Source organism: Microchirus variegatus, assembly GCF_963457635.1.
Source record: "Microchirus variegatus genome assembly, chromosome: 19".
NCBI classification, from domain to species: domain Eukaryota; kingdom Metazoa; phylum Chordata; class Actinopteri; order Pleuronectiformes; family Soleidae; genus Microchirus; species Microchirus variegatus.
The window spans coordinates 8,520,163-8,532,474 of NC_139820.1; the positions used below are offsets into that span (position 1 = coordinate 8,520,163).

At 41.1% G+C, this 12,312-nt stretch overlaps 1 protein-coding gene across 2 annotated transcripts in view; it reads left to right on the top strand.

Annotated features, from left to right (window-relative positions):
- The window catches only part of pnpla6 (patatin-like phospholipase domain containing 6), a 31,045-nt gene extending 20,151 nt beyond the window's left edge, over positions 1–10,894 (top strand). Inside the window, exons 30-36 of one of the 2 annotated variants that reach the window (XM_083906303.1) lie at positions 4,606–4,722; positions 6,348–6,496; positions 6,697–6,849; positions 6,981–7,097; positions 7,208–7,295; positions 8,310–8,446; positions 9,605–10,894. In XM_083906303.1, the coding sequence (XP_083762429.1) occupies positions 4,606–4,722; positions 6,348–6,496; positions 6,697–6,849; positions 6,981–7,097; positions 7,208–7,295; positions 8,310–8,446; positions 9,605–9,673 (830 nt within the window). In that variant the 3' untranslated portion in view covers positions 9,674–10,894. The remainder of the gene's footprint in view (positions 1–4,605; positions 4,723–6,347; positions 6,497–6,696; positions 6,850–6,980; positions 7,098–7,207; positions 7,296–8,309; positions 8,447–9,604) is intronic. The other variant, XM_083906304.1, reaches the window with a different exon arrangement.
- Positions 10,895–12,312: the final 1,418 nt, after the last annotated feature.

Below are 12,312 nucleotides of genomic sequence, written 5' to 3' on the forward strand. Positions count from 1 at the left end.
CAATCTAATAACATTGCACTGACTGACATGTACTAACTTACATGTGGAATTGGCATTATCATCAGAACGCGTCAGTCAAAAGTCATAAAATGGTAGTGAGTTAATCATGAATTTGAGGTGTTATTTCGTATTCTATATATAAGAAGTATATAAATATTGTATTAGCAGGCACTTGGCAGTACACAACAAATTGATCTGCCAATACATCATCTAGAATAACAAGACTTGATGGCTAAGATTCATGGTTTAAGGTTAAACTGAACCTATGCTTTAATAGGTATAAGTCTAGAGCACTAGGCTCCAGACATTACAGGAGACGGTGATGTTACAAGCACTAGAAAAGGTTAATTTTGCCTTCACAAACTTGTCAGTTGATGCTACAGATGCTGCAGCCTAGAGCTTAGAGGGAAATGTCATGAGGAGGGGGAGAACAAAAAAAACAATACTGCTTAAAATATTAAGACTATTATAGGGGAAAAAGCCTTTTAAATCCAACACATAATAAAAAAAATGTTGTAATGGTACAAAGGATGGGATTAATGTAGATTTAACAATAGCTTTAGTGCAAGACTATAGTATACATACAAACCAATGCACGGGAGCATGTGTCTGTAATTGCTGTAAAAATGCACCATCACTAACATTGGCTGATCCGAGTATCATGCTACCATGGTATTTATATTTATTTATATTAAGACATGTAGTTAGTTTCAATATTTTTTGAATATTTGTAATGTAGGTCGTTAACTGGATTTGAAAGGTTTATAGATTATTGACGTAAAAAAACTGTATGACTGTTCTTGCATCTTGGCATGTGTGTGAACTAACAGCTGAAGCAACGCATTTCTGTGTCTCATTGGTGCAACCAACCACTTTTTACTTTGAGTTTCTTTCTTTCTTTCTCTCTCTCTAATACCTACAGTATTCTTCCTTTTGCTGCTTTTCCCTTTCAGCCATTAAACTGACGAAGCTGTAGTTTCTTTCAGTAGCCTAAAAAAGTCCTCGTACTGCCTCATAGATATTAGGCTTTCTTGTTCACAGAGGACACATCGAGAACATTATAATCATCATTTTAATAATAGTCTGTCAACGTGTAGGATCCAGAACACTCTGCCCTGTCCTCTCTTGCTGTCCTTCTTTAATCACATCCCATGTTGCTTCCCTCACGCCTTCACCTCCATTCTGTGCTTTAGAATGTTTGTTTTTTTTTCTGGTGCGCTTTTATCAGACATCACGCTACTGCTATGTTGATGGATTTATGGGTAAAAAAGGGTAGTTTTAGCCACTTGCAATGCCAATTTTGTTATTGTTTTCCTGTTTTCTTCTCATTGTACAGTATGGCTGTATCGCTCTGTCTTTCTTCCCCGTCTCTCTCTCGACTTGTCCTCCAGCTTGCTTGTTGAACCAATCATCTAACTAGTGTGCTAATATATTTTTTAATATCCTAAATTGACATATGAAATGAATCTTGCATCACTTTATTTATAATTTTTTTTGTAATTTCAACACACACTTATCAAAGTACAAATTGGCTTCATACTAGAATTTACTGCATTTTGGTTCATAAGCTTGACACAATTAAGGAATCTAGTGAGTGATTTTGTTGATTTCACATTCTTCGTCTCTGTCATGCTCAGCTACATGCACTCGTCACTCTCCTCCCTTTATTTGCGGGGTCTTTCTCCCTCTCTCTATGTTCTATGTCTCTTTCTCGTGTTTCTCTCTCCATCTGTGATGTGGACTCCAGCCTGCATTTGATTTGTTCCTCCCTCTCCATCTCCATTTCCTGACAGGTTGCGTCTGGCGCTATGTTAGAGCCAGCGCCTCCTACACCCCCTATTTACCTCCCCTGTGCGACCCCAAGGATGGCCACTTGCTTGTGGATGGTTGTTATGTTAACAATGTCCCAGGTCAGAATTTTTAAAAACCCACCCACCGGAAACCCGTCTCATCCCTAAGTTGGCAGTCAACGTCTTGGCTGCCGTCCCCGTCTTTCTTGTCATCTCTCCCCCATGTTCTCACTTATAACTAACCCCACCCCGATCAGGTGGACAATGGGAGCCCATGGTTTGGAAGGCAATACTAATTCCAGTATATACAGTGTCTGGACTGATCCATTATAGACACTCTATATATTTGAAAATTACCAATATGATCATTCTCTCTGCCACTGGCTTCGTTACTCACACAAAACACATTTTTGGCTGAGTTACTGCCACATTGGGATTTGACTGCTGACTTTCACTCCTCATTTGTTCACATATGTCTTGACACCTCACGGAGAAGGTGGTTTAACTTTTAAATGCCCTTTTTTTAATGCCCATCTTTTAGCTTTGGATGTGGCTCATAAAAATGCTGATGTTTAAAGGGGACATATTATGCCAAACCAACTTTTTAATAACTGTAATACTTATATTTGGGACACTGGAGGCCCTATGAGTAGGCAAAGTGTGAAAAAAGATGACTCACTCATGTTTTTGTGGTCCGCCTCAGTCTAAGTACAGGTGATAAAACACGCGACGATAAAACACATGTTGACTTACTCACACATTCCCAGAATTGTTGTCTCACAGAGCTCCGCTTTGTAAATTTGAAAGTACAGGCGAGGGCAATAGTATCCAGAAGAGCTAAAGTCCAGAAAGTGTTCTATTCTTGGCTGCACAGTGCAGCACAGAGTTCTACACAAACTTCCAGCCTCAGAGGATTTACGTGTCCAGTGGATACGTTTTATATATGAAGACAATGTGCCGGCTAGAGTCGGCAAAAGATGGCTTTTCCAAATGCTAACTGCTCTTAGCTGCCGGAGCCTCAGTGACGCTGACGTAGGTTCCCAAGTGTAATTTGAATTTAAAGAGCAATAGTATCCGGAAGAGCGGAAGTCCGCAAAGTGTTCTATTCTTGGCTGCACAGTGCAGCACAGAGTTCTACACACACTTCCAGCCTCAGAGGATTTACGTGTCCAGTGGATATGTTTTATATATGACGGCAATGTGCCGGCTCGAGACGGCAAATGATGGCTTTTCCAAAAAGCTAACTGCTGTTAGCTGCCGGAGCCTCAGTGACGCTGACGTAGTTTCCCATGTGTAATTTGAATTTAAAGAGCAATAGTATCCGGAAGAGCGGAAGTCCGCAAAGTGTTCTATTCTTGGCTGCACAGTGCAGCACAGAGTTCTACACACACTTCCAGCCTCAGAGGATTTACATGTCCAGTGGATATGTTTTATATATGACGCTCGAGACGGCAAATGATGGCTTTTCCCAAATGCTAACTGCTGTTAGCTGCTGGAGCCTCAGTGACGCATGTTTCCTGTGTCTCATTTGCATTTAAAGAGACAGGCACTCAAAACCGAGCTTTCTGAACAGGGCTGTTTTGGCAGAGTGATTGAACTGCTGTGGTGCTTCATTCTTAAGGTATTTTGACCAAAGGATTCATTATGACTCCAGGGAATTAGGTTAACTTGTAGAAATATGGTATATGTCTCCTTTAAATGCCCCACTTTACTTGTTTACGTGTGGTATATTTTTTGAGGAAGAGGCAGTTACTATGGCGATAGGGCTGCACCATGTCCACATTACGTCTGTCAGTTGTTGCTGTTATAATTGTCACGTAATCATCGTGCGCTCTGGCGGACGCCTCCCTCCTCTGGACTGTGCAACAGCTTGTTTCCCATGAGGATGTCTCGTGAGGTTGTGTCATTTCAGTCATCTGTGTTTTACCTTCATGGACATGTTCAGTCTCTGCTACGCAGCTCCTGTCCCTCCTCCTGGCTTTGCTTGCTTTTATGTGCAAACCAGATGCATTTATCATCAATATACTGCGTGTATTGATGGTGTATATACCACATTATATTTTTTCTTTATTTGGGAAGATGTGTTCTGGATTCTACTGTTGCCATTTTAGCCCCCCCCCCCCAAAAGAAATAAAAAATTAAAAAGGCCTGACGTTACACAAATGTAGAAGCTGTAGGGTGGCATAAATTATCATTTACATACACTCCAAGCACAGTTGCACCTCATGCTTTTCTCTGGTGCCCCTTATCCTTCCAACCCATGCAGCAGCAGCCAGCCTGCTCCTGCCCCCCGCTGGTGCTTAGCTTCACTGCAGGACTGAGCAGGCTGGACGCTTCCCTGCCATGTTCATGGTAACTTATCTCCAAACTTTTGTCACAACACCTGCTGCTTCCCCCACCACCGACGCTCTCTATTTATAATGATTATTTTCAACTTCAACAACACATGTAGTGTCTGTGAAACCGCAGAGACTTCAGAGAATCAATATTATTTGGTACTTTTTTAAAAGCGCTGTTGTTGGGACGTAGTTTGGAGGTTCAAAACAGCCTTGATGCTCTGTGATGGTGGCCATTTTACTTATTTACCTTCTGCACAAATCCACACAGGGGGGGTCTCTGTGCGAGGTAATGAGGTTTGTGGTGATGTACAACAGAGTGTGAAGGGTGAGCAGAGCCACAGTCCTAGACTTTGCAGGGATTTGGTTTGGCCAGCTTCTCCCTGCTGCTGGGACTGTGGTCTGTCAACACTAACTTGAAACATTATTGAGCTGTTATCCCCCCTTCCTCCTTCCTCCTTCCCTCCGTGGTGAACCAGGCACTCTGTGGCGCTATGTGCGGGCGAGCATGACCCTCTCTGGGTACCTGCCGCCGCTCTGTGACCCCAAAGATGGCAACTTGCTAATGGACGGTGGCTACATCAACAACCTGCCAGGCAAGTAGAGGTGGTACTTCACCCCTCCCCCATCAGTATAGTGTACAAATTCTTAATATCCACTCAGCTCCTGTCCCCCAGAGGAGAGGGGAAGGTGGAGTGGATGATTGTAAGGAAGGGTTTTAATCGATGGAGATAGCAGTGTGGTTAGACTGGGTGAGTATGCGATCCAAATGTTGGTAGGGGGGGGAGACCTGGGTTTCTGAGTTTTTCCCATCTGAATATTGAGCTAAATCAACCCATTAATTAATCTGGTGAGACAAATCAACCAAAATGGGAAGAAAAGAATGGTCAAAACGAAATGGCTTCCGTAAAATTGATGATGCTATTTTTGCAGGATGGGGAAAAGTCTGCTTTCTGAGAAAAGACTATGTATTAATAGGATTTAGGGAAAATAGTATTTGTCTGTCAAACAGCCTAGTGACGGATATTTGCACAATCAAAACTTGAGGCACCAGTTTCCTCCACTTTCCTCCAATTAGGACTTTGACCCAATTTAATATTCAAATCAAATCAAAACTGGATTTATTCAACAAGTCTGTTTTTGAGACAAAATATTAGTTCCCCTTGTTCTGAATTGAAGACTTATGTAGTCCTGGGTGATGATAGTATACTTAAACTACAAAATCTTGCAAAACTATAATACCCATAATAATGTGGTCATTTGTTGATTGTTTATACGCAAGTTGAATTTTTTTAAACTAAGAAATGTAAAGGAATATTTTACATATTTTGATATACAGTATATTTGTTCGTAGTATATATCCATATTAATATTATGATTGTGTTTTCAGCCATATCACCCAGACCTACATTTCTCTTTATTATGCTGAATTTAAAGTGTGAAATCTGTACTTGCCTCCATTTTAACCATAGGACAATAAAGTGGAGTCTGTAGAAAGAGGAGAGGGTAACTCTTTTTGTCTGAAGACCATTAAGTATATCTTAATTACCTGAACATCCGGAATTCGGTTCGTTTTGCTCAGACCAAATATACACATCTGTCCTGTTTTGGCAACGTGACGAAACATACATCGTTTTTTTGGGTTTTCATGATGGTGTTCAGACAAAACTCCCCTGAATCTGACTGTTTGTGGTAGTTTTGATGAAGATTGAACTTTGGACTGACGAAACAAAGCCATACTTCACAAATCTGTTGGCCGAGGCCATTGTAATTTAGAGTGTTTGTTCTTGGAAGACTTGTGATTTCTGGTGCTTCCTGAGCTCAAAGATTGCTCCAGCTTGAAGAGACTTGATAATTCATCATCAGTCAGATCAGTTCTTTGGCCCTTTCTGAATAGACGGCACCACAAAAATTCTTAATGCCCCTAAGTCTCTTATCAAGTCTGGAAGAATATTCTGACTCCAGGTCCTTGTCACTAGTTTGCCATCAATGCCCCAGAGTTGATGTTTTTGTGGTGCAGGTCTGTTTGAACATTGTGATTCCTTTAAAGAAGGTTTAAAGAAACTGAGCTTCACCAAGAGATCAAAGATCAAGTTTCTCACCATCTCTTCTGCTGAATCTTTTTGGTGGTGTTCGTACGTCTGTGTGTGTCTGTGTCTCTGTGTGTGTGTGTGTGTGTGTGTGCGCCAAAATTCCGGTGGATACGTTACACGTCCAACAGCGGACATTGCGAGGAACATGGGTGCCAGAACAGTCATTGCCATCGACGTCGGAAGCCAAGATGAGACTGACCTCTGCAATTATGGCGACTGCCTGTCGGGCTGGTGGTTGCTGTGGAAACGGATCAATCCCTGGGCAGAGAAAGTAAAGGTACAGTATAAGCTCTCAGCACAAAGCACATGAGTAACTAGTGATGACTCGGCAGGGCAAAAATAATAACTGCTCCTTTCGAAGCGTACGTGTCCGTGATGATCCTTCTCCTGCAGAGTCTGCAGATTGTGACGATTTCTCGTGTGGTGTCCCCGGGCATCCCCCCCAAAAAACGATTCCTGACATATCCACCTCTGCAGGTTCCAGACATGGCGGAGATCCAGTCTCGGCTGGCATACGTGTCCTGCGTGCGGCAGCTGGAGGTGGTGAAGAAGAGCGCCTACTGCGAGTACATCAGACCGCCCATAGACCGCTTCAAGACCATGGACTTTGGCAAGTTTGATGAGATCTACGTGAGTTGCTTCTTACTTACACTGAGTCTGTGCCAGTCGTTAATGAATCTGCAAGCCTTATTTCCTCAGATAAGTGGTTCCAATGTGTTAAGCCATGTTTTAAAATGAATTTACTCCTTGTATTATGTCAGGATGTGGGCTACCAGCACGGCAAGTTGGTGTTCACTGGCTGGGCCCGAGGAGACATCATCATGAACATGCTGAAGGACCACCGTTCGGCCGATTACAATGACAGCAAGAGAACGGATGTGAGAAGAATACACACGCTCATATCATCAAGTTGTGTTTGATGCATGTAATTACGTCAATGTCCGCATTTCTTCCACAAACAAAAGTCTTCTGATTTGCTGCCTCGCAGACCTGCACCTGCTCAGGAGCCGACTTCACTGACCTCGCAGAGATTGTATCCAGGATAGATCCGGTCCAAAGCTATGTCGCTGCAGAAGGTGAGGGTTCACTTCCTTTGATTATCATTGAGGGTCACTGGTTCGAAACCTGGTTTTGATCAAGGGCCTCTTCTGTGATGGGGTGTGCGTGTTGTTCTCCCTGGGGTCGACAGATTTCTCCCACAATCCAAAACCTGCAGAGGTTAATTCAACATTCTAAATTCACCATAGGTGTTTATTATGAGAGTGAGTGGTTGTTCGTTTCTATATGAACTTAAACCCTTAAAATATTACATTCTTAAGCATTAACTCATTGGTCTATGTGACTATGTAAACACCGAAACTACCAAAAGAAAGAGGAGACTCTTCTTCTTTCATCATTGGCAGTGAACGATTAATGGGTTTGAAGCTTTTTGTCATGATTAAAACAAGATTACTGATTGTTTCAGCTTCTTAAATGTGAATATTTTTAAGGTTTCTTCCACATAACAAAGAAATCATTAAAACTGTATCATTTTGGTTTGTGGACAAAACTTTTTTTCAACATTTTTTACCATTTTCTGACATTTTATAGACCAATCGATTAATCGTGAAAAGAATCGACAGATTCGATTATGAAAATAATCGTTAGTTGCAGCTCTACTATAGACGTCATTGGCAGCCAACGAGTTCAGATCTCCTCGTTAGTCCAAAAATGTACCAGCCTGAATTTCACCATGTTTTTGTTGCAGTCTTCTATTATTCCCAGGTTTAAGCTCACTAAACGTATACATGGTAACACATGGTTAGTACGACTCAGCAAATTTTGGTTTTTTATTATCATCATTATCATTATTATTATGTAAGTCTATTTTTTGTCTGACTAATACACTAATTAATGTTTTCTAGTGTCTTACAATCAGCCATAGCTACAGAAATCATGTTAAAAGATCTCACAGCTCCTCGTCAAGATCACGTTGGATCTAATATAGTGATGGAAAATGGAGCCATCGCTTTTCAGCTGAAGTGTTTTATTGAAGTACAACTTTTTTTTTTTCTCTCCGTGATCTTTTTCCTCTAAATCTTTCCGTTCAGCAGAGGAGTCGGACTGTCTGACGGAGTACGAAGAAGACGGGATGGACACGGTGAGGGAGGAGGAAGAGGAGGAGGAGGCAGAGGACACAGAGGACCACTCTCCTGGAGAGTGGGGCCAGAATGGAATCTTCCAGACTGTAAGCACTCACAACTTACTTTAATTTATAGAATACTGAACACAATCCCACAGGATGTACTGTATATGTCTGTTGACCCTGTAGTTTTTGACTTCATAGAAATCCCACGAGTATCGCGTTATATTCGTGCCAACTTCGTGAAGGAACAATGTGAGATTTTGAGCACAGAAAAATATATCTTAAAGAGAAATTATATGCGAGCAAAACACAATTTAATTTGAGCAAACAAAAATATATTCTGTGCTCAATACATGTCATCAATCACTCTGCGAAAACATCCCTGTTCAGAACACTCTGCTTAGTAGTATCTCTTTAGGTCCACCTTAAAACAAGTAAAACGAAAGGTAAGGGACAGGGAATGACATCAGTCACAGAGGCTACTGGGAGCTAACAGCAGTTAGCATTTGGAAAAGTGATCATTTGCAGGCTCTAGCAGGCACATTGCCGTCATATATAACATGTATCCACTGGACAGATAAATCCTCTGAGGCTGGAAGTTTGTGTAGAACTCTGTGCTGCACTGTGGAGCCAAAAATAAAACACTTCGCGGACTTTCATGGTTTCGGATACTGTTGCCCTCACCAGCACTCTTAGGTGATTTACGGACAATGCAGAGCTCTGCGAGACAACAATTCCAGGAATTTAGCACATTGTGACGTCCCACATTGTGACGCACATTAGCGTATGGTGTGTTTCCATGACGACTGACTGGAAAAAGACAGTCAAATGTTTATGTGACTCCGGATTGGTAAAATGAGTCTCTAAAGTAACGCTAAACTTTAAAAACAGAAGCACACATACACAGTACTCAGGTACGCTGGTTATTTGTAGCGCTGCTCTTTTCGACTGTAGGCGTGCTAACGGCGCTAAAGGAGCTAACGGAACTAACAGAGCTAACTGGTAAACAGTGCCTGGACTCCAGTGCCGTGTCATGTAAACATGACGTCACACCCGTCCATTTAATGGCAATCATCATTGAAACAGCGTTAATATGCGTTAACATCGACGCTGTTAACGTGCCCAGCATTAATTCATATGTATATTTAAATGTAAATCTGCTGGAAATTCAATTTTTTTAATAACTGTGGCTGAAAATGGCGTAACTCTATGAAATTAAAACATCAATATTCATGACACTTGTTTCCCCCCTCCCTGCAGGACGAAGAGAAACCTTTGAGGCAACGCCGGAAACTCACCAGTGACACCTCTGAGGTCTCCGACTGCTGACAGAGGGCCACTGTCAATAGATGGGAGTTTCAGCAAGAACACGGGACAAATCACTGTTCCATAAATAGTACAGGCTTAAGACGTTGCTCCTGCGGCGCCTGATACTCTGAAATACTACTATTACGCTCTCCTTGAGGGATTCCGTCACGACGAGGCACCACATCGGTGTCATTCTGACCACAGCGTCATGTCGATTCTCTGTGTGTCTCCGTACTAACGGCTTTGTTGCGCTCCGTCTTACCGCTTGAAGACGTCAAACCTAGTCCGTTCATTTTTTTTTTGTGTGTGTGTTGCTTGTTTGAATGAGTGCGTGTCGGACTGAAATGTGAGCAAATCTGCGATGGGATGAGCAGGACGCTGTTTAGTTTCGCATGGAGTTTAGTTGGAAGTCAAGTAGGAGGAGGGACGGATGATCGAAGGAAGAGTTTATCGTGAATCAGGACCAGAGAATCAAAGTCTATTAACAAAAGAAAAGACAACTCTTTTTTTCCGCATGTGGCCAAGAGCGGACCTCTCTGACCCCAGGATGGATTCAGGAGACGGATGTGATTTGAAATGTTGTGACCAGTGAGCCAGCAAATGCTTTTATACCTTGATTCAATTTCACGCACAGCATAGTCGGGTGAGCTTGGTTTCAACTGCACGGTGGATGAGACGCGTGCGCTTGTGTTGTAGCTCTTTGTTTGAAACGATAAAGTTTTTTTTTTTTAACCGACGATCATTCGGCTGACGTTACACACTGGAAAACAGTGTGTGACCCCTTTCTGCTTGCACAGTTCTCACTTACAGTACTTCTGCATATAACTCAACAACAAAAAAACAACAAATCATAGACTGTCCAAGCATTTGTCATTTTAAAGCGGATGCACAGAAAAATTCTACTGGACTGAAACCACACCTCATGTAATTATAAATAATTAAAAGGGACCTAATGTAAAAAGTGTAACAAGCCCCTGTTATAATATAATATAATATAATATAATATGAACAGTGTTGATATTCTTGTATGTATATGAGGTGGATTTACTTCTTTTTTTGTTTTTATTTAATTTATTTAATGTTAACTACTGGCTTTTAATAGATAGTTTTTTTTGTTTGTTTTTAAATCTGGAGATGGGAGCTGTTTTTGTTTAAATTAACTTGACTAGCAGTTTTTTGCACTGAGAAATTTCAAGTATTCCTTTTGCTGAGAACACGTCTGGTTTCATGATTTCCATCCACCTCGACGTTCCAAGGGAATCTAAATACGAAGAGATGCTAATGTGACGTGCATATTAGAAAATAAACGTGATATGCATCATACATGTTCTGTAGTATTTTGATTATTTTTTTTTTTGACGTTTTTTCAAAACTTCACAGCTTGGTCAGAGGATCCTGCAGTTTAGTTTGAACGTGTTTGTTTCTCACCTGCAGAGTCATTATTTACTCACTGATGTTTGCTTTTTCATGCAGTTGTGATAAGGTTCAAGGCACACGCAGAGACTCCATGTTTGCTCTATTTCATTTTGACAACAGAAGTAGCGCTGAAACAGTTACTCAATTGATCTGTTAGATGCAAGTATTTATTACCACTACTATTCAACTATTTTGATAGTCGATTAATCGGTTTGAAGCAAGATTTCTGATTGTTTTAGCTTCTTAAATGTGAATATTTTCCTTCATAAAAGTGAATCATTTTGGTTTGTGGACATCATTTCCAGTTTTGACAAACATAGATCAACATTTTTCAACGTTTGTGGCCACATTTTATGGACCAACCCGTTAGCGTGAGCATTTAAGATAGCGGGGTTTCTTAGTTGGCAGACGTCATAGTCGCAAACTTTCTCCAGAGCTGTACAACAAACGAATGGATTATTTAGCGACATGAGAATAACTGGACACCTTGATATTATTCCTTATCAAAATAAGCAATTTTACATTAGAATTCTGTGAAACATCATCATGAATATTCTGATTTGCGTTATCATGGTGAAATATTGTCTTGCAATTTGAGAGAACATCAGCCTCCGCCCTCACCACCTGTCGTTATTTAAAGAAGGGAGGCAAAATGGGAAATAAAAACCCTGAAGACAATGTTGTGCAAGGTCAAGCAAGTGAAAATAGTGAGAGTAATAATAATTTAAAAAAAAAACATAGGTGATTAAAAGTGGATAACGAGGGATAAAAAAGATGACTAGTTTTGAAGAAGTGATTTAAAAGAACCAGAAAAAAGCAACATTTGTGAAGTATCGTGCACCTTAAACAAGGCGGCGTGCAGTGTGGCAGCTGCTGAAGTATGACGCAGCTGTGAAGGCTGGGAAAAAAAGCAGGTGCATTATGGGATTATTTACACATTGGATGCAGCTCATTCACTCCTTGACTCTCATTGTACTCCTCAAATCCTGAGCTACAAGTATTATATTATATTGTATTATAGTATATTATAATTCAATTAATGTTAACTGTTCTTTAAAGTGGGAAACCCACGTGACGGCGTCTAAAAGAAAAAACTGCACTCAAGACTAAAAATCTGACGAACGGCAAACAAAGATATCGTGTGTTGCATCATCGCAGCAGCTGTGGGCCAGTGTGTGTGTGTGTATATATATGGAGGTGTGTGTCGTTCCCTGTCACCAGAGCACTCTCAGGTTCTTCTCATC